The sequence below is a fragment of the Magallana gigas genome, chromosome 6, assembly GCF_963853765.1.
Source record: "Magallana gigas chromosome 6, xbMagGiga1.1, whole genome shotgun sequence".
Taxonomy (NCBI): Eukaryota; Metazoa; Mollusca; class Bivalvia; order Ostreida; family Ostreidae; genus Magallana; species Magallana gigas.
This window is the reverse complement of record NC_088858.1, coordinates 31,184,533-31,211,777: the sequence shown is the minus strand read 5'-3', so window position 1 is coordinate 31,211,777 and position 27,245 is coordinate 31,184,533. Positions and strand designations below refer to the sequence as shown.

General features: G+C 33.9%; 3 protein-coding genes across 3 annotated transcripts; 1 reads left to right on the top strand and 2 right to left on the bottom strand.

The window, feature by feature from the left end:
* Window positions 1-1,652: 1,652 nt before the first annotated feature.
* Window positions 1,653-17,557, bottom strand: LOC105327986 (general transcription and DNA repair factor IIH helicase subunit XPD). The gene is made up of 25 exons (XM_034467791.2): window positions 17,423-17,557; window positions 17,215-17,314; window positions 16,259-16,336; window positions 15,922-15,984; window positions 15,671-15,787; window positions 15,046-15,162; window positions 14,593-14,646; window positions 14,415-14,477; window positions 13,763-13,886; window positions 13,532-13,628; window positions 13,188-13,297; window positions 12,838-12,861; window positions 12,475-12,643; window positions 11,808-11,926; window positions 11,238-11,377; window positions 10,947-11,048; window positions 10,752-10,815; window positions 10,466-10,557; window positions 10,115-10,144; window positions 4,177-4,269; window positions 3,783-3,855; window positions 3,196-3,266; window positions 2,825-2,968; window positions 2,548-2,691; window positions 1,653-1,906 (listed from the first exon to the last, which is right to left on the bottom strand). Exons 1-25 carry the CDS (start codon window positions 17,425-17,427, stop codon window positions 1,814-1,816), a joined length of 2,286 nt encoding a protein of 761 aa, XP_034323682.2. The 5' UTR covers window positions 17,428-17,557; the 3' UTR covers window positions 1,653-1,813.
* LOC136276452 (uncharacterized) lies at window positions 5,313-8,636 on the top strand. Its single transcript, XM_066088443.1, has one exon. The coding sequence runs from the start codon at window positions 5,430-5,432 to the stop codon at window positions 6,948-6,950; it is 1,521 nt and encodes a 506-aa protein (XP_065944515.1). The 5' UTR covers window positions 5,313-5,429; the 3' UTR covers window positions 6,951-8,636.
* A 463-nt stretch (window positions 17,558-18,020) lies between the features above and the next one.
* LOC105328012 (rRNA N6-adenosine-methyltransferase ZCCHC4) lies at window positions 18,021-26,491 on the bottom strand. Its single transcript, XM_011428728.4, has 12 exons — window positions 26,356-26,491; window positions 25,824-26,022; window positions 24,899-25,085; window positions 24,375-24,466; window positions 24,169-24,241; window positions 23,775-23,991; window positions 23,082-23,182; window positions 22,610-22,728; window positions 22,226-22,301; window positions 19,065-19,185; window positions 18,540-18,615; window positions 18,021-18,102 (listed from the first exon to the last, which is right to left on the bottom strand). Exons 1-12 carry the CDS (start codon window positions 26,459-26,461, stop codon window positions 18,054-18,056), a joined length of 1,416 nt encoding a protein of 471 aa, XP_011427030.3. The 5' UTR covers window positions 26,462-26,491; the 3' UTR covers window positions 18,021-18,053.
* Between the last annotated feature and the right edge of the window lie 754 nt (window positions 26,492-27,245).

Here is a 27,245-nt window from a genome sequence, read left to right as displayed (position 1 = left end):
CTCTCACTCCATTCTCTCTCACTCCATCCTCTCACCCCGACCTCTCTTACCCACCATCTCTCACTCAACTTTCTCTCTCTCTCTCTCACCCTAACCTCTCACTCCATCCTCTCCCATCCCACTCTTTCACTCCACCCTCTCTCACCCCAGTGTTTCTCTCATCCAACCCTCTTTTACTCCACTCTCTCTCTCTCACCCAATCCCTCTCTCAATCCACTTTTTCTCACTCAACCCTCTCTCACTCACTTCACCCTATAGCCTGAACCCCTGACCCAGGGGTCATGAATTTCACAATTTTAGTAGAGGGCTTCATTGACATCATAATCATGCATTTAGTTTTTAACAAATGTATATGGGAGTATGGAAGAAGATTATCTAAGATTTAATACATTTTAACTATATGTCTATATTGGCCCTATCCTAGAGTCAGAACCCCTGACCCAGGGGCCGTGAATTTCATAATTTTGGTAGAGGGCTTTATGGACATCATAACTATGCAACCAGTTTTTTTCCTCACATGTGTGGGAGTAGAGAAGAAGATTTTTGAAAAGTTGGCTTTTTTGGCATATTTGGTTCCACATGTGGTGCCCCGGGGGTGGTAGAGCCATGATTTTCACAATCTAGATTTCTCTTACCATAAAGATGCCTCACACCAAAAATGGTAACAATCAGCCTTGTAGTTTTTAAGAAGAAGTTAAAAATGTAAAATTGTTAAGGCACGACGGACGACACACGACGACGGACGAAAACGGATAGCAGTAGGTCACCTGAGTTTACTCAGGTGACCTAAAAATGGCGAATTATGTGGCCAAATTTAACTCATATCATATATACACTAAATGAACTGACAAAAGTTACAACTTTAAGAAGAATCACGGACTACACGAAATAATCATGATGCATTTCATCGAACATATCTGATGTTTCAAAATAGAAAATCCTCATCTTATTTTAAACAATTGAAATGATATTATAGCTTTAAATGATGCTAACTTAGTGTAGAGTTTAGAATTGTCTTAGTAATGTCTTTTTTTTTCAATTTAAGTACTTAAAAATATATATTTACATCTGTGAGGTAGCTATAAAGAGAAATGAAATATTTCAGTTCAAATATTCTCTGGCCTAAAACATCAAAAACATTTTGTTATAATTATCATTATAGTACAGGAGATAATTTTATCATTAAAAGAAAATATTTTTAACATCAGGCGCCTTTGTGATTTTGTATAATGTACTATCCAATACATTGAATCAGTTACATTTGAAAAAAAAATCCTAATCCATATGAGGTTAAGGGGACGTAGTTAAATTGCCTCATTTTTAAAAATTTGATCTTCAGTGTTTAGTTTCTTGTAATTTTAAAAGTTTTCTATAAAGAAAAATATTTGCATCCTGCTAGTATGTGTGTGTGTGTGTTGGGAGGGGGGGGGGAGTTGTTAAATAAATGGTGCTTTCCAAAAAAAGAAATTAGGGCTGAGCACTGCCCCTTTTTGTTATTTGCATGTAATAATATAATGAGTTTAATTTCCACAGAAGTTTTCTCTTTTACGAGTGGGTCACTCCACTTTTAAATTATTGATAAGCAGACAAAAACTCTTGAACAAGTCACACTGATTTGATTGTTTTATTACAAAAAATATTAATCAAAAGTACAACATGCAGTATGGCGCAAGAAATCCACTGGATCTCATTAATTAAGAGATTCCTGACACAAATAAATACAATGTAGTTCGCCTTGTTCTGAAACTGACCAATGCTGCCACCATCTTGTGACATCATCACACATGACATCAATACATGTGACATCATCACATCACACATACTGCATCCTGGACTGAAGTTTCTTCTTGGTGTCCTCCTGATCGAGCTGTTCTACAGTCAACAGTGACAAGCCCAACTGGTCCTCCTGCAACAGACAAATAATATAAATTATATTATGTCCTTACACAGAAATGTTACATGCTAAAGACAATGTCGATTTTTTTTCCTTTCAAATGACCAGGATGTTACAATGATTTGGTTTTGAACTGTAAAATTTTAAACTACATAGTGTAAGCGAATAAAATGAAAGGTGTTATGAATTGGCCTGCACAGTGCTTTCTATTACATGAATGAATAGATTGATATCAAAGCTGGCAAAAACTACTTTGCATTAATTGATGCATAGTTTACCTTTAATTACCAATTAATATTGTGTAATTTTAACTTTTTTTCTTTTTAATCTACAGAGAAATATACAACAAGGGGAAACAGTTCATCACATGACTTACTATTACCAAACCATATCAAAGTGATATTACAAAATAAAACAACTAGTACATACATATATTATGTATATACTACATGCACAATAAGAAATGGTCACACAAATATCCCTTTGTAAAAAAAAGGCCTAGGGAGAGTGTTGTCCTTGGCTGCCTCAGCCAACAGATTCCCAGGGCTTCTCCCCTACTTTGGGACGTTATTTTGATTTTTTTTCCCCTAAAAAGCATGAAATAATAATTTTGTATAATGTATAATAAACAACAATTAATTAATGTCTTGTACCCTGGAGAACGGTTGCGCCATCTGTCGGAGGAACCGCTTGCTGACCTGCACCGCTTCGTCCACGGACAGGTTACAGAGTCCATCCTTCAGGTACTCCTGAATCCAGCGCGGGATCTTACTCCGCTTGTCAGCCCGGGCAAATCTCTGGACAAATATTAATAAAATCATTACGACTAAAGCAAGATGATATCACTTGTGATGAAGAGTTTTCAAGTATTGTGACGAAGATCGATAAATCTGCTTTCTGTAGTTGTCACTAAAAAAAGAAAAAAATTACCTTATCTGCAAACACCATGATCCCATAGTCCGTTTTTCCTCTCAATGCTCGGCCTACACACTGGGCTGCATGCCGCATAGCATCGAAGGTCAGGAAGTCATTCTCTCGGATCTGGTACTGGTCTCGCAAATACTCCAGGCGAGCCTATATCAATGTCAATGTCATTCAAACTCTTGGTCAACAAATAAAAAAATGTTATTTCTTTTAGTGAAATGAAATCCTCATAAAGAGACATCATTTCTCTGGTTCATGTGCTTTCCTTGCGTTCACTGCTTTGCTCTTTTGTTTTTCTTTTTTACATTTCTCATTGAGATTAATGGATGAAAATTCTGAACTAAATCAACAAATGTTAAAGTATGGCTTTAAAATACCTTTAGAATTTTACTCTGTGTATAAACATATGGAATTCCAAACATGATGACAGCCCGACCAAAGTGATGGTCTGTAATTAAAGAGTGTGAACAAATCGTTAGATAAAGAGTTATTCCCCTTTGTTCAATCACAAGTCACAATCTGTTAATTACCTGGGGATGTTAAAATCTTAAGAGGCACATTTTAATTTAAAGATACATTTTGTTAAACATGTGTATCAGATATAAGGTTAACCCCTCTCTCTCTCTCTCTCTCTCTCTCTCTCTCTCTCTCTCTCTCTCTCTCTCTCTCTCTCTCTCTCTCTCTCTCTCTCTCTCTCTCTCTCTCTCTCTCTCTCTCTCTCTCTCTCTCATATCAATGCACAGACTGGCAATATTATAATGATGTATGAATAATGCATTTGAATTTCTTCTAAAAAAAAAAATCCATATAAAAGTTAAGAAAAAATTGATAATGAACTAAAGCCTTTTAAAATCAAGAAGTATAAAGTCAGAAAAACACATTAAAGACAAAGTATAGTAGTCACAATCTTCAATGGAAGAAAAAAATAAATTGATATGAAATACATTGTATATGAAATTCTTACCAAAGTCTATGCCCTCCGAGACCTTTCCCCTTGCAACTGACAACAGCACGGCCCCTCTACCATTTTCACAGGCCTTTAACATAATTTGAACACAATAATGGCAGCACTTGTATACACATTATATTATTTTCATATAGTAGCTGTTAGAAAAAGTTCATGTAACCCTCAACATATTTGAGTTTATTATCCTAAAATTTCAGTTTTAAATAATACATGAAATTTTTTTTCCTTTTTTCATCCTTAAAATGTGAACTTATCAAGTATAATTTTATTTCCAAAATTTGTAATATCTGAATTTGAACAATATTTTCTTCTTTTCTTTTTTATAACTTTTTTTCTATCTGTAAAATAAAATATCATTAGATAAATTCACATTCTCTTAAACTTAACTTACCTTTTGGTAGTTTAACAAAGCTAGGGAGGTTTCTGCAGCATCCTGTGTTTCTATAAATAGCAGCTTGTGTTTTTGCACTTGATCAAGAATTCCCTTCAAAATAAAAACAAAGAAAACATCCAATTAGTTGTCTGCCAGTCCTTATCTAAACAATTCAAATATGGACTTCTTGATAACAGTTTCATAGCATTTAATTTTAAGGCAATTATGTGCCTCATAATTAATTTGTCGGATTTCAATAGGAATCAGTCTTTAAAACTCATATTTAATTATTGAAGTAGTTAATCTCAATTACTATAATTACTATACATGTACAGTTAGTAATGCAGTTTTTTTACGATCATGAAATCAAATACAAGAAATACAAAAGAAAGGAAAAAGTAACATAATATATCATTCAATTTATCTTTTTTATCTGTTCATAAACAAAATACTTTTAAAACAATGAATTTAATTCTACATAAATTGTAGTTTCATTCCCTTTCAGTTAATTATAGTATTGTGCTAACAGCACAAGTCAAAATAAACAAAATTCTGAAAAATTACATTCAATTTACTGTAATTAATTTTTTTAATTACATATGTCTTAAAAATACAAAGGACATACATGTATATACATCACTGAAAATACAAATTTAATTTTTCAAAAATAATAACCTGATATCATGTTAGAATATGCATGCATTTAAACTTGTATCATGCAAATAATAAAATATTAAATGTAACAAAATAAATATAATTAATATATTGTTAATTTTTTTCTTTCACTTTTAACATGTGCAATACTTTTCAATAAATTCTACTTGACAGATAATTACTTAAAGTGTTAATTTCTTTACTTTCTACTTTTATCTTTTTTATTGGCAGAGGTATATTTCAATTTCCCCATCTGCCCATTTCAAAAAAAAATATCCACAACAAATGCTGAACAACAATAGCAGACATTCCAGTGGAGGTCAAGCATGAACTGTCAGTGCTCAGTGTCACCCAATCAGAACACAGCAAATTCACTTCCTTTCACTCCACTGCCCATGTCAGGTAACCTTGACATGCAAATGAGATGTGACAGAACCAATGCAAATGCATTGACACTGAGACCTCTGAACCCTGACCTTCTGTATTATATATAAACCCACCAAACAACTCCTTCTAACCCTCATTCATTCCTTGCTGTCCAGTTTAAGCCAGTTCCTCTTGTCACTTTTTTGCTGCTGATTTTTTTTTTAAAAGAGGACAGCAACTGCAAGGGAAAGATGGATCCACAAAGCACTGGACAAGTCTCTTCTAAAGACAGGAATTCAGAGCATACAGAGGCAAGCACTGCAGTAAGTGAGAATTACTCTGACAATTCCAGTGTGTACTCCGACACTGTGGCCCAGTCTTACAGATCCCCTGCTGGTCTATGGCCCTACTCTCCCATACCTACATGTTCAGATGGCTACCTCCCCCACACCACAGTCAAGTCAGAATACTCTAGCTATAATAATTCTCCAATGTGTCACAAGGCAGCGGTAAGTGAGCTGTACCAATACAGCAGTGCACCGTACCATGACTATGCAAATATTTATCAAAGTCAGCTTACAGAGTGGCAGCAGATGCATCAGTGGTATTATTCCTCCAACTGCTACAGCAACGATCGCCCGATAAAATATCCCGATATACCAATAACTCCACTCCCTGTTGATTCCACTAACGGCGCTTCGTATCATGCTCAGTCAGCAGACATAGCTAGATGCTCTACTCCCGACCTCATAACAGCACTAGCTTCCATTTCGTCTGATTCCAGTGCAAAATTTTCAGAGCCCAGTGTTAAATATTCCGACTCGAATGGAAAATTCTCCAGGTGTATAAGTCCACTTCTCTCCGAAGCTAACCAAGTGTTGTCCAATGATTCTCCCAAATCTGAAATTTCTCCAAATGTGTCCGTAATCTCAGAACAAGGAAATCATTCAATGTATCTCCAAGTGGCAAATCGTGTGCAGGATAGTGGATATAATTCTGATTTGTGCATGTCACCTGTGTATCCGATGGATTCAAAGCTGAATTCCCCATCTTTGGAATTAAGAATAGAGATTTCCGACGATGAAGACAAAGAAAACGAGGAACAAGAAGAGGAAACAGTGAATTTATCCCAGTTTGTTGATATTTACAACTTGACCAAACCTTACATGCCTAAACCAAACCTAGCGGATTTCCTTAATGAGTCTTCTCAGGCATCTCAGGATAACATCTCCTCTCCGAATTCCAACCTGGTGCAATCAACAGACATCACTTCAAGTCTCCCCTCTCCCATTGAACAAAAAGTGCACCCAAAAGCGATTCTCTGCCACAAGATGCCTCAGCAACCCCAAAGACCCAACATCAAAAAGTGCGAGGCAGCCAAACGAAAAATCACAGATGCCGAAATTCAGGCAGTGATGCAAAGAGAGAGCAAACGACAGCGTCACAATCAGCCGCTAAATCTCAAAGCTGTTCGCATCATGACGGAATGGTACGACAGGCATGAAGAAAATCCGTATCCGTCCAAATCGGAAAAAGAAATCATGGCCAAGGAGGGCGGAATTTCCGTAACTCAAGTGAAATCCTGGTTTGCCAACAAGCGTAACAGGAGCAACAACACTAAACCGAAAGTGCAGAAGCGTCAGATGACGGAGAGACTGTTGGACATTTGTCATCAGCTGGCCCGCAGTGCCAAGCAACCAACACTGAACAACGCTGACATCATACAACAGCTGTCAACGATAATTACCAGTCCCCCTCCCCCGGGCGAGTAAGTGTCTACTAGCCCGATATTTTAATCTTTCAAAGTGCTTAACAATGCAAATGTACTAAATTGTGCTACATGTATTGGGTGTTGGTTAATTATGTATATTTCTGTCCTCTTATTTATTACTATGCAAGGAAATTTGCTCTATATTGTGTAAATACTTGATAGATCCCAGTTTTTTCTAAGAAGATTCTTCATAATAAATTTCCTAACTGTAGATGGTTATAGTTGGCAGTAATTTTTTTTAAAAATATACCTTTAAGTTTGTAAGAAGAATACAGAAAATGTGCAATATTTATTTCTGGGCAATTGATCTGTGTTTGATCTTTTCTCAAGAGAATCAGTTCATTTTTACCCCATATATACATATGTTTATTTAATTTGCATGCTTTTTTGTTGATTTATTGATAGTTGATAAAATAACAAAAAAAAATTCAAAAACCCAAAAAATATTTTACCTATTCTGGTCTCTTATCTGAAAAGGGGGAGTTTTTTTTTCTAACGTGGAATGTTTGGAGGATTGGGCTGGTCACAGAAATTATCTCCCCTTAAAACAAGTCTTTTTCTTTTCTTTTTTAAATCATTGAACAAACAGTACAATTTTAGAAATATATCGTGAAATTTGATTTATAATCTCACACAATATGTGATATGATAAGATAGACTTGTTAGTGAATATTTTTTGTGCTGTAGAATTTATTAATTTTTTTTTTGGCTTGCACTGTGACTAGCATGTTCATTTTATTCAGCATTGTTTTACCATTGTTGTATTACAAAGGGCATGGACATGTTTTAGTTTTTTTTTTTTAAATGTATGTTCCAGTACCTGTGTATTTTCTATAACTCTAGCTGTGATGATAAGTTATTGGACTGTGGCCAGTCACGGAAGAGAGGTTTTGACCTCCCCACTAATCATTATTCATTGACCTCTTAATTATTCACACTGACCTTTGACCTTAATTTTTGTAGGAGTTTCACTCTTGCAAAATTTTGCGATAAATTTTTTTTCTTTCGTTTTTTCATTGAATTTTGTGGGGAGGTCAGGATGAGAGACTTGTATCTGTGATATTAATTTACATAATTTATTTATTGAAAGGGGAGATAAGTTGTAGCAATAATTTCTGTCTTTCCATACTGTGATTTATCTGTGATAATTGTAAAGAAAAACTGTCTTTTTTTATTTTTTTCGTTGGCATTTTGGGCCTTATTGTTATCACTTATTTATTTTTTTGCCTGTATACATGTGTTCCGATATCAGATTAATTTGTCGTGAATTCAAAACATTGAATGCAAGAGGATGTGTATCCAATCTACACATGGACTACCTCAATCCCATGTTATATATAATGTACGCCTGAATTGGATTGAGCAAGTGTAGCATTTTGTAGCATGTCTTTATGCGAGATATTACTGCTACAGACTTGTGAAAGTTTGATTGATTTTCTTTCGTATGTGTGATTGTTTTCGGCATACTTTATTTGCATGAAATCATGTGATATATATATGTACAGTGGTTCCGTCCCATAAACTACTTTGTTGTTATTGTGTGAATTTTTGTATATATGTACATGAAATATTTATTATCCCCACTGTGCAACAAGAAATGCTACATTATCTATAATATTGTTTGCATTATGAAAATAACTACACATATCTTGCCAATGTTTTTACGTGCAATAAAATGAAAATGTTCCCTTCTGACTTCTGATTTTCGCCATACAGTAAAAGTCCATGAAGGGAAATTTCCAGCGGGCTTTATCTAAAGCTGTTCTGAACTGAAGTTTTGTTCCTCATATTAGTACACAGAACTGAACAGAGATGACTACATTTGTCAATGAGGAAATTTAAGCCACAAACATTAAAAGTTACTCTTGATTATGAATATCTGTTACCATGTCATCTCAAACACAATACAGTACATGTACCGTTTAAGTGTTGGTCATGAAAATCTGGCCCCGGGGATCATGAAGCAGTCTTAGACAAAACTTGTACACCATCTTACTGTCTTGTGATTGAATTAAAACAACGAAAAAGTGAAAAGCTTTTAAAATATGTGTCTATATTACGTTGATGGTTAAAATATTAAGTGTTACAAATTTTAAGCGTTACAAATTTTTGGTATAATTTTATGAATGATTGATTCAGGACTCCTACATTTAAACACATAATTCCCCTTGCAGATGAATACAAATGAAGACATAATTTTCTGAATCAAGTGCAATTTTCATACACCGAAAATTATTTTATTTAGATGCAACATTGTTCCTACAATTTGGTCAAGTATGAAGATACCCTGATTAACAATGTCCCACAGTACTAAGTATATGAATAAAGCTTCTACAGTATCCAGTGTTTATTCTTAGTAGACAATAAATATGCATACAATAGATATCTGAGTATTTCTGTCTGTGCATGAACATCAACACCACTGCACTATGAACCTGTGCATGGTGTTTTATTGACCATAGGAGAGTACCGGTACTGTAATATTGAGATGCATCAACAGGCATCATAGCTGTACAGCCTCTTCGATTCTGACCCCACCATGCTTAAAATAATCAGTTTCTTGACATAGATAATAGTTGATAATAGTTGTATTGTCACTATTAATTTTGATAATACCACAGTAAGATGCTAACAGCCATATGATGAATGAAGATTTCTTCACTGACTGGTCTTTATAACACATACTGTGATCTAGATCTAGTGGTATATACTAGTATTTTCAATCAAATAAGCATGACCAGTCTTTTTTTTCCTCTGTCTTTAAGCACTGAGGTTTTAAGTCTCAAACACTGATACGTTTTACAAGAAATATTAAATATTATGCAATAAATGATAAAAATATCAGCTTCAAGATGAATACCTAATAAAGTTAATAAACTCAGCTGAAAAAAAGTAATACTAAATGCCTCCCCTCCCCCAACCAACCAACAGCGAAGGCATAAAATTATGTGTATGAAAATATACATGTACATGCAATAATACTTAGAGTTATAAGTAGCTGTGTGTGGTAACTAAAATAGCTTTTTGTGGATGCAAACAAATGCTGGAGGCAATATGATTAACAGAAATATACTTTTTATTTATATATACACACATATGTACAAGGTTTAACTGAAACATGAGACACACATAGACAAACTGGACAACACAGATTTCCATTCTCACCTGTTCATACCAAGCAGCTACTGTTGACTCCTAAAAAAAGGAAAAAAGGCAATTCATTTTTACACTTTGTTTTTTCCTTCAGATATAAATTCTATATAGAGTACATCTTGACTGACAATATGACAAATCTACTTAATTGCACTTCACTTAATCTTGTACACTTCTTTTGAGTTAATTTTGCTACTTTTAATATATACAATGTACATGCGTTAACCTCTTAAAAGGTTGGGGACATTTTCTGTTTCTTTTCATAATATATAAAATAAACAAGGAGCTTATATCGCTGTTTGTTATAGCAAAAGATAAGGTAGGGAGGGAGAAGATGTGTATCTTTAAGAATAAAATACATACCATGTAGATATAACTTGTAAAAAAACAAACAATGCCATCAGGGACTATGGAACAAAATTCCACCAAGAGGTTACCATAGTTACGAATCACAGCTGAAAAATTTTTTACAGATATTATTAAACAGATTAAAGTATGAAATCTATAGAAAAATATAGAATCTGCATTGTACATTCATGTAGATTATAAGTGTTTAGTCATACAAAAATGCATTGTGTTGCTGAATAGTTTTAGGGGTTTATGCTGTTAAATGTTGAAAAAATATCTGATATTTGTTCATTTCACTTACCAACATCTTCTCTAGTTTCATATTTTGAAGTCATGGCAACCTGATCATTTCCTTTACTTACAACCTAAAAATCCAAAAATAATGCAATTATTTTGTCAAATTAAAATCTAATAAAATATAAATTTTTCTTGTATTCAAACTTATAATATACAGTTGGAAAATATAACAAAAATACATGAATATAGAATTACAAACCATTGGACAAATACAAGTCCTGGCCAAGGTCATTGTAAATGTTGCCATGGTGACAGGCCTGAAATCCAGTATCCTTGGATACATCTCAAGAGGTGATAATGTCTGCAAATTTAAGAAACATGTGAACTGTACTTAGTTTATGTAGTAAGTCTTCAAAAAATGTATATATGTCAAATTATTAATATATTGTAGATACCCAGTACATACAGTGAGACTCTTTTATAGGCTTTGAAAAAATTCTACAACCCAGAAAATCAATTTTAAGCAAAAATGGCTGCCAATATTGCTTACCCCTGAGGTTATGACTACAGTCTGAAAACGATCAAACACCGGTTTAATGGCAATGGAAGCATCCATACAGCTGAAGTGAAGAATGGGGTTGCTAATGGTTGGGGTCCTATCATCAAAGGGCTCGATGATTAGCACAAAACCTACAAAATAAATATAAAGGCCACTATTCAAATTCATTCAGACATTGGATATGTAATTATAATTTGTATCACGTTTAAATTTACAAAAGACTTCTAGTTCTAACAAACATCTCTCATGAAAGAATTATTTGACTTTTTTTATAAAAAATTTTTTGATTTGATAGGAAAAATAGAATACAGTTAAACTTTGATATCTCGACCACTGATATCTCGAATAGAATGGATATATAAAAGTGATTTTTAAGTCCCAATCACTTGTTTTTCAACTATTTTACCATCGATATCTCGAATATTTGGATATCTCAATGTTTTTAAACAGTCCCATCTAGTTCGAGATAACAAAGTTTGATTGTTTTTTTATTTTTTTCCCTTGTTTGATGAATAATCATACTGGTAATCTTTATAGACTGATGTAACAGTGATGTTTTACCTTTGGCATATGTACTGACGAGTGTGGCAAAGTGACAGAGGAGTGACAGAGCGGAAAAGTCGTGTATTTCCACCAGCTCCAGAGTCCTCATCATTGAATTCAGTCTCTCCGCACAAAACCTGACAAGTGCAAAAAAAAATCTTAGTTGTTAAAAACACATTTTAAATACATGCAGGTTTACTCTAATCTTCTTACATTGTCGATAGAATACATTTTGAGCCATAATGGAAATAAGACGCTTTATTGATATCTGTATATTATTTTGTAAATAAATAAATGTAATGATACTGGTATACCTTAATGGATACAACTAATTGCTTTTCAGATTTGTTAGATAATTATTCAGTGCAAATACCATAAGGCAGCATTGATATATTATAAAAACTGTGAAAAAGTTTAATAAAACTGAGGCTGCCTGTACACATATCTATATACCGTGTAAATAAAAAATTGTCTCATTGAAAATCCTAGAGTTAAATAAAAATGACAGGTGTGACAATCTCTAACTATCTACACTCATCAAAAACAATCCTCACCACAAAACTCCACCTCCTACCACGATAGTGAGACAAGGGAGAGCTTCACGATCAGGTATAATTTTGGTTTAATATAATAATGATAATTAACAGTATTTTGTATAACAAAATATTCCTAATAGGGTCCGTACCTGAGTGGTTTCCTCTCGATGCAAACTTTCTGGTAGCAGTCCTTGAGGAACGAGGGCGGACTCTCTGACACCACGTGCTGCACCCGCAGTCTTATCTTCATGTACTCAAGGAACCGCTTCATGAAACCCAGGAAATGTTCTGCTGTTCTGATGTTTCCAGGCACTGCCTCTGGAAATTAAAATTGATGTTCAGTTTTTAATTAGGTCATAATTGACTGGAGTGTAAATATATATGAGACAGAACACATGTAGAACAATTATGGTAGAAGCATGACTAAACACAGCTCTTTCCTGCCGTAAATTTGAAGTATTTTATTTTTATGAATACTGTGTTAATGCTAAAATGATATTGCTTTAAATTACCTTTGAGAACGTCATCTGGAAGAACTGTAAATAGAAATTCAAGATAACATTTAGTTCAGAAGTAGACCATGTATGATTCCATTATTAATGGATCATATACCGTTTAAAACTACCGTACTGTCATTGATGTCTGTTACATTGGTATTGCAATTTTGTGCTGATATGCAGCTAGGTCACATTTGTTAAAATTACACATGGTAAGTAAGTAAACACTAATTTCATAATCATACTGTTTTGTTTGAAATTAAACATTGAAAAAAGAAATCTTCAATCTAGCAAATATAATGTCAGAGTTAGTCTGAGCACCCCAGCCGGCCTCCCCAACCATATGTATTCAACTGCTTTGATACCTGGATTAGCCAGTATGACATCTGTTTCTCGGGCAATGTTGGCATCTCTCAATCCCTGTACAAGCTTCTGATACTCTGTCTTAAGTCTCTCAGCATCACAGTCTTTCAACCTACAAAGACAGTTTTTAAATTACATGTACAGCTTATAAATACACATCTCTATCCAATCCAAAATAAGATTTTCCTTTCTTAAAGGATAATTCTTAAACATGTAAGTACCGGTACATACTTGATGAAATAACTGTAGATCAATATGCTCTCTTTTTTTAAAATAAAAATTCAATCATAACCTATCAAACTGATTTAAAGCGAATTCACCAAGACTTCAAGGAGCTTTTCCTTACCTTTGAATTTGTTTACTGAGTCCGTCAATATTTTGTTGGCATTTGTCCAAGGTTCGTCTTGTGATTTTGATACTCATTGATTCTATGCACACATTATCTAAACAGCAAAAATACACAATCATGACATACATTGTAAATACATAATAAATTACACACATTTATTTCGAACTTCGTTGCAAATTTTGATAACTGATGGCTATGTCTGCTATGAAATAGAAAATTGATGGTTACCAATGTTGTGAGCCTCGTCAAAGACAACAACGGCATTCTTGGAGAGTTCTTTGGAGACCACCTCGGCAATCTTTGGATCCAGAAGGTAGTAGTAGCTGTACACCACAATATTGGCATGAGTTATCTATCAAAGATACCAAATAACAGTATGAGCTTAAGGTGCCTCACTACACCTTGGAATATTTTCTCAAATCAGCAGAAAATTACTTGATTATGATATGATAGAAAGCATAATGGATAAGAAGTATTTACGTCAAATAGGTGAAAAAATGTGCAATTTTTGATAAAAAATGATATTTTCAAAAATTTCATTCAGTAAACATAAACAAAAGTGCAGGCGGTTTCAAACTCATGACCTCAGTTCACAAGCCTGATACTTAAACCACTGAGCTATGACGATATAAATCTGAATCGATTGATACGAACAGTTTAACAAAACATTTAAATCGCCATCTTGTGACGTTGTGTCTTAAAAAGTATAAGTCTAGGTGTAGTGAAGTACGGTACCTTAATATCTATTGACCGGCATATGCATGTTTTGTTGAACATGCATGTACCTAACAAAATTTGATGAAGAAGAACAGTAGGATTAACCACATGGGCAAATATAGGTGCATAAATCAGAAACTTTTGTTTAGAGAAGATTACTTACAGCATGTCTTGCTAAAAAGTATGGACAGAAACCTTTCTTCCTTCCATATTCTTGAAGCTCATCCTGTAAAGTAAGCATTCACCAACTCAGCTTCAAAACAATCACAGACACCATGAAATGTATCAGGAACAAGGAATTTTGTTTCACTATATGGTATCAAATGTTGTAGATCACTTACCAAACCATACACTCCTTCAGGTAGCGGCATTTCTTTTCCGTGAGCATCATAACTCTACATAGCAAAGTAAAACAATGCCCAGTTATACCACTTTTTCAATATCAAAGGCTGATGCATAGTTACTATGATACTTCTTTATCAAAAATAATTCTAATCAGTTTACACCATATCAGTAGCAATCCAAAGATTCCATTCAACTTCCATATCTTGAACTATTTTAGATTCCTTATTTTAAGTGAATATTTAATTCTGCAATTCCTCTGTATTTTATCAAATTGCAAGAAAAAAAAATTGTGAGTGCTAATATTATTGTAATTTCATATACATGTAGTGAACAACTTTCATTTAAAAAAAAAATTAAAGCGTGATTTTAAAACCTGTGAGAAATACTTCCTGTGATTTTACTTGGATATTAATTCCTTGCACTTGAATAGGAATTAACAGAACACTGACCTCATAGAAGCTACACACTGGTACAGTGGCGTCTCTCTTGTGATTGGCGCGGACGAATGAGGCAGTGAGTTTGTGACACAGAGCGTCCACGTTCTTACCGTCTCGCTCCTGACTGACCTAAATATACAACATCATCAAATCTCGTTACATGGTGAATGGGTCATAATCAAACTACTGAAAGGCACTTCACACTGATCTCTCTTTTTTTTTTTTTAATTCTGCAACTGAACTTTGAAGTACCTCATAAGACATTAAATCATAAACAAATTATCATATATGAAACAGCTCAAGCTGGATAGAAATAATAAGTCAATTATTCATCTTGTTGCAACAACTGAACTTAAAATTGTGGAATTTTAATTCCAAAAGAATTTAAGGCACTGCACAATAATGTTCTGCCTACTTAACCACTATTGCCCAAAAGTACTCTAGCTAAAATAAGTTAAAAACTTAATAAAAATAATAAATGATTGTTTAATAAATTTCTCCCTGACGGTACAAGTACATATAAGATTCTACTCGCTACCTATGGGCATTCAATAATCAAGATTTTAACACCGGTCCCCAAATCATTCAGTCCTTTTTTTTTTTTTTTTAAATTTCAAACTTCTGTCTCTTAAATTACCTCTGGGTTGATGCACAGGTTTTTCCTGGAACTAAGTGCCAAGCCCAATATTTTTGGTTTCCCTTTACCAAGTTGTTGTTCATAATAATCCATTAGGTTTTTTAATTCAGCGACTACCTATAGTGTTAAAAAACAGGCAAACTTTATGTCAATGATGAGGTGTATACTTAACTTAATAAGTAAATTATCAATTGACATTGTATAGTGTAAGATATCTTTCAGTAAATACCTCCTATTCAAACATTACTCACTTTTTCAAGTTCTGGAACAGTTCTTGAGCAATAAATCAACTTTGTGACTTCTAGTGGGTTTGCCTAAAAGTTTATTTAACAAAATTATTGTAAGTTATGATAAGCATATGATTTTGAGATATTAAACATCAATATACATGGATGTGCAAAGACTAACTAGACTTGTTACAAAAACTATCTGTCAATCTGATTACCGGTACACATACTGTGAATGAGCTTAAAACTGCATTGGTTTATGTTAAAATAAGATCATGAGAATATTAAAGTGATACCTAGTATATTATTATCCTTTATATTGACAAAATTATGTTATAATTTTATTATTTTAACTTCATACCTTCATGTAGGCAACAATAAGAGAGAGAAGAGAAATTGTTTTCCCTGTACCCGAGGGCATCTCCAATGCACAGTGTCCCTAAAAAATTGATGCACAAATATTCTAAAAATGAGTACAGGGAAGTGTTTTTTTTTTAACATGAAATATACATATAATTAAAATCTGTGTGTAATGTATCCTTAATGAAAAATTTAAGTCATTAATATTATTGAATGATAATATCATTCTTCATTTTCACTAAGAACTGTACTCAATTTTTGGGGGGAAATCTGGCAAGATATATTACTAGTGTGATAATGTGTACATGTAAAAAAGTGCTCAATTCTGCCACAAACTTTCTACTACTAGTTAGTGGGTTAACATTTTGGCCGAGTAAAAAAAACATTGGTTTAAAATCTAAACTGTCTCAAGTTTGAACCTATACTCTGTACCAAGATATCCTTGGTTCACATTTTTTGCTTAATTACTCAAGATTTATAAATACTTCAGCTAGGGTTCCAGCAACCTTCATTCAAAAGTATAAAAAAAAATTTCAAGATTTCTCCTTTGAAATGCCCCCTCTAGCTTATCAGGTTTTAATTCATGGCTAAAAATAAAGGAGTCTATGTGGATTTAATTTGCAACAGACATAAAATACCTAGATAATAACGATGAAAAACTATGTGAGGTATTCCGAGTGACTTCCTGAATGAGAAAAGATGTCAACATTTCCCATTATAATCTACGTAAGAAATTTCGTTCCTGTAAATTTTTTTGAGTGCAAAATGATAACGTGCAAATGAAGATATCTTGAATATTTTCCCTTCATCTATTTCAACTGTAGTTCTTTCATAGGTATGTGTATTTTTATTTAAAATCGTCAAAAAGTGACGGATACAATAACTTATTAGGACAGACTATAGTTTAGGTCATTCTCCTGACCATGCAGACCTGCAAGTTGTAACAACTAACATTACCTTGGCATCTAGAGACTTTTTCAGTTCCAGCATGTACATATACTGCTCTGGGTATATATAGTCATAGGGAAAATAAACAAGTAGGCCGTCGATATTTAACCTACAAATGAAGTTGGATTAGAGCATTTAGAAAAATCCCTGACAATGCAATATTCCTCGAACCAAATTTCCTGAGTTTCTGAACATTTCAAATATATAGTTTAAATACTTCATGTTTTCTGGTATAGTTGGCAAATAAAGCAGCCGTCTGGTCCTTTTAAAAATTAAGGCATTTGGAGCGTGCGAGACCAAGTTGCTCAACTTCTGATTTTTCGAGGCAATGCAAATATTAATTTAATGCATCTCGAGCCCGAACTATAATAATAATTTTTTCACAGACACCTCTGCATGTTCAGAGTAGCTGCAATACCTAGTTTTATTAAACATGTTAAAGAAAAAAAATCTTTATTATAATAACGTTATAATGAAGAACAACGTTTTGTTTGACCAAGATAAAACTGTCCTTAATAATAAAACTATATATATAGTTTTTAATATCTTGTGCAAAACAAATAAAATTGGAATATGATTTTTAAATTGAAAAATATTTTTCATTTGTGCAACACATATTGAAAGGGCAATCTGTATTATTCTTTTTTGAAACTTGTATATGTTCAAGACATAAACCCTCTCCAAAGTATGTATGAATAAAAATGTTATGTACTATTGTCCACCATCTTCTTAATACACATACTATGTTGTTTTTCATTTTCGTGCAGCAATGTCCATTCAACACTCAGCTAACAACAACAACAACAATATATATATATATTATCAAAATTTTATTTCAATAAAAGATTTTAACATTTCATCTTTTTCTTTGATCTATTCTCCACCCATTTCCTTTTCCTGAAAAAAGAAAGACATACCAGAATTAAGAATCATCAATATTAATAAATAAAAGAAATAAATACAGGTTAGACCAAACAGATATACTCCATAAAACAGATTTGATAAAATAATCAATTAAAGTCTTGAGAATTCATAAATATACATTTTGTTGTCTGTAAAAGTACAATATCAACATTCAATGCTTCAAAGCTTCAATATCAACCTTTTTTATCATTTAGTTGGAAAACCAAAAGGATTTTATGTAACAATATTTCTCATCTGTCAAGTTTAATTTAAACTTTTGATAAATGGATTGAACATCTCCTTTAACAACACAAGAGTTTTAAAAAGAAAGAAAGTAAAGAACACGTATTGCTTGTGTATAAATACTCTCGGAAAATGTTAAATCATTAATGTATACATTCACATGGTTGCTTATATTGTTGACGATTAACCTTTTAGACGCCTTTTGAGATCCTTTCTCGGGACACTCTCTTCTCTTGTGATCAAGAGCACCACATATATGACATCCTACAAAACATTAAACCAGAAGATTTACCAAAATATTACATTCATCACTTTCATGTCTTTCGGGTATATCCTTAATAACTATAAAAATTCATAAAACCTCTTAGGCCAAAAATAAGTGATAAGGACATTTACAGGTAATTGCTAGCAAAATGCTGGCATGTGCACAGCAAATCAAAACAACAATGCATGGGTGAAGAGAAAATTGAAATACTGCTACCTTTTAGCTATTAAAATCCAATTTTCCAAGTAAATCTTGAGTTATTCCCCTTTGCAAATCTTGTAATAAAATTTTAAATACCCTTCTGCCCAATTACATTTTGAATTTTTTGACTTGAAAAACTAAAGATTTATTTTTTGGAGCCTAATCTCTTGTTTGCATGTGTATTTAAATAAAAACCCATTCCAAATATATATAGCATTTAATAAGATTCATATAAGAAAAATCGTACCTTGTGAAGGTTTATCACAGGAGTGCCCTTTCAGTTGACAAGTCCGACAGACCTCACAATGCTCCTTGCTGGGTTTGATGCAACGGTTACACTTAAAACAGTGCCTGTATGTTGCCCCATACTACAACACATAACACGTAAATTCTGTTATACAACCAATTATCAAGGTCAGTTTCAAGGATCTCTTAAGTTGTGGAGCGTGCCCAACCTACGCATATCTTTGTCAACTGTTTTACTTTTTTAAACATCTTAATTCGATCTGTTTAACACACAAAAAGTGTGAAAATTAGTGTTGAGCAATAAATTATAAAATTACGGTACATGTACTATCTTTAATATAACTTTCCTTAGTATGCATGAGCATGATTGTTCACACACTGAAGTAACTACTGTATATAAGGAAATATTTGCCCCCATTTTATTTTTGCCCCTCTCACCCTCATTACCAGAGGTCAAATTTAAGACTGGGTGATTTCCTATGTCTCACATTTTTAAAACAAACAAGACATCTGTGAGCCAATGCTCACTAGTGATACCCCCGCTCTGATGTGAATATGCAAAATAAGCAAAGTCGATATTTAACAGAAAGCTGGCATCCGATTGGTACAGAAATATATCCCACAATATGGCATGCCTAAACAAATAGTGTGTTAAAATTTCAAGCATCTGCAAAAAATAGCTGCTGAGAAATCTTTGAGGAACATTTGTTTGAAAATTTTGGCTAAAAGAAACAAAGTACTCATAACAGGAAGATGACGTCCGATTGGTACAAAAATTTATCTCATACTTGTGGTGTATATTACCCGTGTGATAAACCTTTGCTATATCACACGGGTGATGCTATATCAAATACTTCCGGTCGGAACTACTTTTGACACAGTCCCTCCCTTCAACGCTTCAGTGACCTATTTTCGAAGATTTGCTAGTACTTTCAACATAACTATATCTACTACAAAAATTAATATAAAATTGATTTTGTCAAAGATTTAAATTACAAATATGAAGGAAAACACGTAACTGCGTAGCACAGGCGTCGGAACCGGGGGGCTATTGTTAGTGGGCGGGGGGGGGGGGGGGGTGGGGGGGGGGCTAAATTTATCAAAAATCTTGACAAACAAGAAAAAAGGGTCTTGTGGTTACGGTTATGAATAACTTTGCAAAAAAGGTGGGGGGGGGGGGGGGGGGGGCTACCCCCCCCCCCTTTTTTGCAAAGTTATTCATAACCGTAACCACAAGACCCTTTTTTCTGGTTTGTCAAGATTTTTGATAAATTTAGCCCACTTCCAACATTCAATTTGCTTTGTGAAGTTTACAAAACTACAAATTACGTTAACTATCGAGGAGTTCATCCTGACGACACGATGAAAACAGAGCGCTCTGGTTGTGTTTATAGGCCTATACAAGAACTTACCGAAATAATGTTTCATGATACTTTTATTCCACCACCAGTAAGCATCCTTAGGGCCTATTCACTATTCTCCATTTTGGTTCATAAGGCTAGCCTAGTGTTTGTTTTATTAAACATCATGCATCAACAACTGTTCCTCGTTCGAGTCAATTCAAACTAACGAGCATTCGCAACTTTGTGTATGTCAACAAACTTGATCATTCAAGTCTTCTAGACGGAATTTCCATTTAATTAAGTGAATAAGCTCTAAGAAAAATTATTTAGAGCTAAAGAATTATTTTAAGGTTTATTTCAGTGAAACTTTACATTAAAACAGTTAGATTTATCTCAGGAATGACGTACTACATTGTATTGCGCAAGGTCACAATAGCCGCATAACACAACGTTGCATCATCGTTTTTAATCTTTGAAAAAAAAACAATTTGGGTCACACAAGGGACTGTCTCAAAAGCTTCATAATATAAATCAAATTGTATGAGATAAATAGAACATCTATAATTGTGTGATTTTATATTTGCTTTATCCAACTCGTTGAAATGGTTATATTCGCTCGGCCAGCCTCGCGAATATATACACCATTTCAACTCGTTGGATAAAGCAAATATAAAATCACACAATATAGATATCCTCTATATATCCCACGATATGGCATGCCTTAACAAACACTGTGTAAAAATTTCAAGCATCTCCGATAAATAGCTGCTGAGAAATCTTTGACGAAAATTTGTTTGAAAATTTTGGCAAAAAATAAACAAAGTCATTATTTAACAGGAAGTTGACGTCCGATTGATACAAAAATATATCCCACAATATGGCATGCCAAAACAAATAGTGTGTTAAAATTTCAAGCATCTGCCATAAATAGCTGCTGAGAAATCTTTGACGAAAATTTATTTCAAAATTTTGGCTAAAAATAAACAAAGTCGTCATTTAACAGGAAGTTGACACCCGATTGGTACAGAAATATATCCCACGATATGGCATACCTATACAAATATTGTGTAAAAATTTCAAGCATCTGCAAAAAATAGTTGCTGAGAAATCTTTGACGAAAATTTGTTTGAAAATTTTGGTTAAAAATAAGCAAAGTCGTCATTTAACAGGAAGTTGATGTCCGATTGATACAAAAATATATCCCACAATATGGCATGCCTAAACAAATAGTGTGTTAAAATTTCAAGCATCTGCGATAAATAGTTGCTGAGAATTCTTTGACGAAAGTTTTATTGAAAATTTTGGCAAAAAATAAACAAAGTCATCATTGAACAGGAAGTTGATGTCTGATTGGTACAAAAATACATCCCACAATAAAGCATGCCTATACAAATACTGTGTAAAAATTTCAAGCATCTGCGATAAACAGTTGCTGAGAAATCTTTGACGAAAATTTGTTTAAAAATTTTGGTTAAAAAATAAGCAAAGTCGTCATTTAACAGGAAGTTGACGTCCGATTGGTACAAAAATATATCCCACGATATGGCATGCCTTAACAAACACTGTGTTAAAATTTCAAGCATCTGCGATAAATAGTTGCTGAGATAAATGCGACAGAAATTTTTGTTACGGACGGACAGACAGACGGACGGACGGACAGACAGACACACAAGGGTAAAACAGTATACCCCCTCTCCTTCGGAGCGGGGGTATAATTAGCTTGGACAAATTCAAGACAGAATGAAACTGTTTGCAAGTGAAGAAGGGTGAAAAAACCCTGTATATACAGTAGTTCCGCCTGAATCTGCAAACCTCTTACTTTTGTTGGGCAACTGTCACACACATCACAGTGAATGTTCTCCTTGGCAGAGTATCTCTTGCATACTGCACAAAACCTATAAAGTCAGAGAATATTTCAGCTAGAAGATAATGAGTACACTGTACAACTGATGAAGAAGGAGTCAGTATAATTGCACCATCAGTATTCATGCTCATGCATGTACATGCACATGAAAATTCACATACCGTGTATACATGTACATACAAGTGCATATATTTTCCTCCCATTATGCCATAGAAAGGTAATATTACCAAGGACAATGTAAGCAGCAAATTGGTTTTAACTTGGTTATACTTGATAAATTTTTCCTGATTGCGATTGAAAAAAAAATCTTCATTAAAAAATGTTAACAAAATTTTGTACCTGTATCCTTCATCAGCTGACAGTTTAATTTTCTGGGGATGAATATTGGTGAATATCCGGACTGGCGATCCATGTTTCTTCACATCTCCCCGGAACAGAGTGTGGTTATCATAGTCTACCTGGAATTCAAAAATCTAATCCATTACCAGGTAAAAAAAGTCAAAAATGAGTCTACCTTTCAAAGAATTCATGGTAAATCTGCCTGGAGACGAACTGAATTAAAAGTTACTGGTAGAGTTCACTTATTGAAAAGGTGATAAAGGTACCCAAGTCTACTTAAAAAGAAATTACAAGCAAAGGTTATTACCGGTATATCTAAAGAATATAAAGTTAAAAATTAGTTCTACCAAATACGGTACAAGTTAAAACTAAGCCTCTCTTTGTATAAAAAAAAAATTCAATTTGTTTTCAGATGATTGAAATAATGGCAAGTCTGCAGTTAAACAATAAAATCCTACTATTTTTTATTTACCTTGTAATCTAGCATTTGAAAGTCCTTGAAGGAATCTATTATCCTTTTCTCCATGAAGTAGGGAAAAAACCATAAGATTGGGAGAGTCAGGTCTGTAGGAGCTACAAAATGTGCACACTTTGTCATATTTATACCATACATATTCGTTCTGGACCAATTTACTTCACAACTGTTCATAGCTTGTTTCTGTATTTAAATGATGAGTAGCAATGCTTAAAATTGTTCATATTAATAAATGAATCAGATTCTACATGGCAGTCATGTCTCAAGAATGATTTCTGAAAATCGTAAACCAAATTTAATTTGAGTGCAAGAAATATTGCAAGATTAAAAAAAAACAACATTGTCTTCACCAATATTTTTTGCTGCAACCCAGTCCTTTATTTGCCTTTTGCAATTGCTTAAGTTTTATGTACATTAATTGTGAAAACTACCGGTAATCACAAGGCAAACCAGTTTATCACTTACAAATAATATGAAATAAAGTACAGCTGAACTTCGATATCTCGAACACTGATTTCTCGAATACAATGGATATGTTGAAGTGATCTGTAAGTCCAAACCCCTTATTTTTAAAGTATTTTACCCTCGATAACTCAAATAATCGGATATCTCGAAGTTTTAAAGCAGTCCCATCCAGTTCAAGATAACGAAGTTTGACTGTAGTTGCAAATACAAAATGTTTAACACTACCTTTTGTAACTGATTTCCAAAGTTCTGATATCTTCCTGATGGAAACACTTAAAGCCTCTACCATGCCACCAAATGGCGGGTCAAATACCATGACAACCTGGTCATGCGAACAACCGGTCAGGAATTTGGTTAGAAATTGAACAGATCTTTCTCCATCAAAGAAGTGGTGGTTAAACATGTTGTATCTAGAGAAATTTTCAGGGCCATACATCTGCATCTGGAAAATGTCAATTCTTTTTCAACTTCTGAGTGTCCATGTAAACATTGACTACTCTACTCTATAAGCAGTTCATTTATAATCTCAATTCAAAATACAAGAAAGCAAATCATTATGAAATAATTGTTAATGAAAAGTTAATTTATCAAAATTACAAAATGAAAACAAAAATCATACATATCTGAAATCTAAATCCAAAAGATAACTCTTCAATGTTCCAGTTTCTTCATTCATAATCGCCTCATGAATTCTTTAGAAGAAAAGAATTGTCAGTTAAAAAAGAAAAATACAACAACTACAACTATGCACAATAACAATATGTGATACAATAATTGAACAGGTGACTTTTTCCTAGCTCCCAGCATAACGCCACAAATACGAACCTCGGAGCTCCCAAACAGATTACATGAGTTTTGTTCAGACTCTTTAACTGATCCAACACAAACGCCACTGTCTTCTTTGAAAACAAATATTGCTGCGAAAAGAAAAGAGAGGAGGTTTTATTTTAAAATCCCACAGAACTCAAGGACCACACCAATATAATTTCTTGTTTGTTGGACCTTGCACACTCGTATTTCACTAAAATTATACAAATAATATTATAACTAATTTTTCCGCATCCAGGTTATTTTGCGCTGTTTTCTGTTCTATTTCCACTATATTTTTCATTTTTAAAATCAAAAACAAGTCGAAGAAATATAACTGTCCGCTCAAATTTATTTCTGTACAGCCTAATGATTTTGGCTAACAAAAATAAAAATTCTATTTTTTAATCGCTCCCCCTTTCGTACTCTTTTTTACTGATTGTCCAACAAACAAGAAATTATATTGGTGTGGCCTAGTATAGTTTAAATATAAAGTACACTTGTTTTTACTATCTCTCAAAAAATAATTGGTGTATAATTACAGCATATGTTCTGTTGTTGTCCAGTGGAGTAAAAAGCTGTGAGGGGAGTTTCAGCATGGCTTTATCGATTTTGTTTAGAATATCGTGGTCCTCATGCTCCTTTTCTTCATCAGGTAACAAGAACAGTCCACAGGTTCGACAGAGTTGTCTCTCTTTCTTATGTATCCCTTTTAAGACTAATTGAAATCTGTGACAAAAATAAATCTGATATTTTTATAGATGTTCTCAATTGTCATTCACATCCGCTTCATTACAAAGTCAAATGCTACAACACTGAATGTCATTAATCAACTTTATTTTGTATACTGTGGAATTATTAGATTTCGTGGTGGCTCAATTTTTGTGGATTTCGTGGGTACTTCTTATCCACGAATTAACATCCTCCACGAATAAAGTCATATTTCGTTTTGTAGGTATAAGAAAATACACGAAATTATGTCTCCACGAACCAATAAAATTTCAGGAATCCACGAAAATTGGCCCCCATGAAAATTGATGATTCCACAGTATATTGAGAAAGTGAAGGGAAATAATTCAGATTTCTTATTTAGTTATTCCTCTTCTAAAATACATCAACAATAAAATGAGAAAACATTCCATGCAAATGAAAAAAAAAAATACTGCAGTGGCTTCATGCTTTGATAATTAAGCTTGAGAAATGAAAGATTGCAAATTTTATTGGGCCTATCAAATATAATATTCAATGACATACATTTGAAAATGTAAAATGATTCAATCAGAGGATAAGATTGATATCAAAACAAATAATAATTTCTATGTCTTATTATAATTTACCATTATGTGAGAATGGTCACGTGGTATCATAATTAAACATAATTTACTGCATTTCATGAATAGAAATATTTGTACAAATATAATCAATGGTTCATACATGCGCAACTTTAATTTCATGTTCAAACCTTACCTTTCCCTGTATTGCCTGTGACTGTATTTTGGCTGCATGGATTTGTTAATCACTTTTCTCATTTCAAGTTTCTCTTGTGAGACTTTCTCATCACACCACTGGAAGAAGCTGCAGTCTTTTCTGTCCCGAAAAGCAGAACATGCAAAGAATCTCCTGCCAGCATCTGATCCACTGTATCGCACAAACATAAGTGCTGGGCCTACATTGATTATATGCATGAATAATTACAAAATTAACAGGTTGTGTTGGTTTTTTTTACATCATTTATTTCTGCATAAGCAATTCTTGGTAAGAAATTCAATGTCAATATAGTCATGTAAACTGTACATATTCATGATATAGTATAAGAAATGCGTGTCAAGCCACGATTTGGTAAATATGAAGTAAATATGAATAACTGTACATTTTTAAAAGAAGTAAAGAAATATCAATCGATATACCAGTAGCTGATGTGGGCAATCCCTTGCCACTTTTTAAAGAAAATATTCAGTAACAATTATTTGCGCATGGAATAAGTTTGAAAAAGTCATACCATGTGCGCACTCTGGCACGGTGATTCCTTCGGTGTCTATTATTACATCAGTATCTGATATGTTTGCTGCCATGATTTTATTTATATATTTGGTAAATTGCAGCATAAACGTTACAACATAATCATAAACATAAGTTTTCCACCAGAGTCAAGCTACTCAGCAATAAGCTACTCAGCAATAACGAAATTTGTTTACATTTATCGACTATATAATCAGAATTTTCCGATCCCGATTGAAAAAAGTAATCATATACAGGGCGCCTAGCGCCCAAACTAGGACTTGTGACAACCAGGTGACACCGGATTCTTGGGGGCACGGGTGTCCCCCCGAAGTTCCTGTCCCAAAAAGGGGCAATATTAGCACCAATTTCTGGCGCCAGGGCGCTGAGTAGACCCTATCATTCTTTGAAATGGAGAGTCTAAACTGAGCGCCTAGCGCCCAAACTAGGACTTGTGACACCCAGGGGACACCGGATTCTTGGGGGCACGGGTGTCCCCCCGGGATCCCCGGTCCCAAAAGGGGCAATATTAACACCGATTTCTAGCGCCAGGGGGCTGAGTAGACCCTATCATACTGCTAAATAGGGAGTCTAAACTGAGCGCCTAGCGCCCAAACTAGGACTTGTGACACCCAGGGGACACCGGATTCTTGGGGGCACGGGTGTCCCCCCGAGATCCACGGTCCCAAAAGAGGCAATATTAACACCAATTTCTAGCGCCAGGGCGCTGAGTAGACCCTATCATACTGCCAAATAGGGAGTCTAAACTGAGCGCCTAGCGCCCAAACTATGACTTGTAACACCCAGGGGACACCGGATTCTTGGGGGCACGGGTGTTCCTCCAAGATCCACGGTCCCAAAAGGGGCAATATTAACACCGATTTCTGGCGC

Bases quoted from the DNA above. Each gene is read 5' to 3' on its own strand.
- LOC105327986 (XM_034467791.2), bottom strand. The intron at 13,887-14,414 runs GTAAGTAATCTT...TATCTTTGATAG, and splicing joins ACTTTTTAGCAAGACATGCT to ATAACTCATGCCAATATTGT. The intron at 13,298-13,531 runs GTAAGGAAAAGC...CTGTCTTTGTAG, and splicing joins CTCAGTAAACAAATTCAAAG to GTTGAAAGACTGTGATGCTG.
- LOC105328012 (XM_011428728.4), bottom strand. From the start codon at position 26,461: ATGCTGCAATTTACCAAATATATAAATAAAATCATGGCAGCAAACATA. The intron at 26,023-26,355 runs GTATGACTTTTT...TAATCAATGTAG, and splicing joins CGTGCCAGAGTGCGCACATG to GCCCAGCACTTATGTTTGTG. The intron at 23,992-24,168 runs GTATGATTTTTG...GACATTTTCCAG, and splicing joins TGGATTTAGATTTCAGATAT to ATGCAGATGTATGGCCCTGA.
- LOC136276452 (XM_066088443.1), top strand. From the start codon at position 5,430: ATGGATCCACAAAGCACTGGACAAGTCTCTTCTAAAGACAGGAATTCA.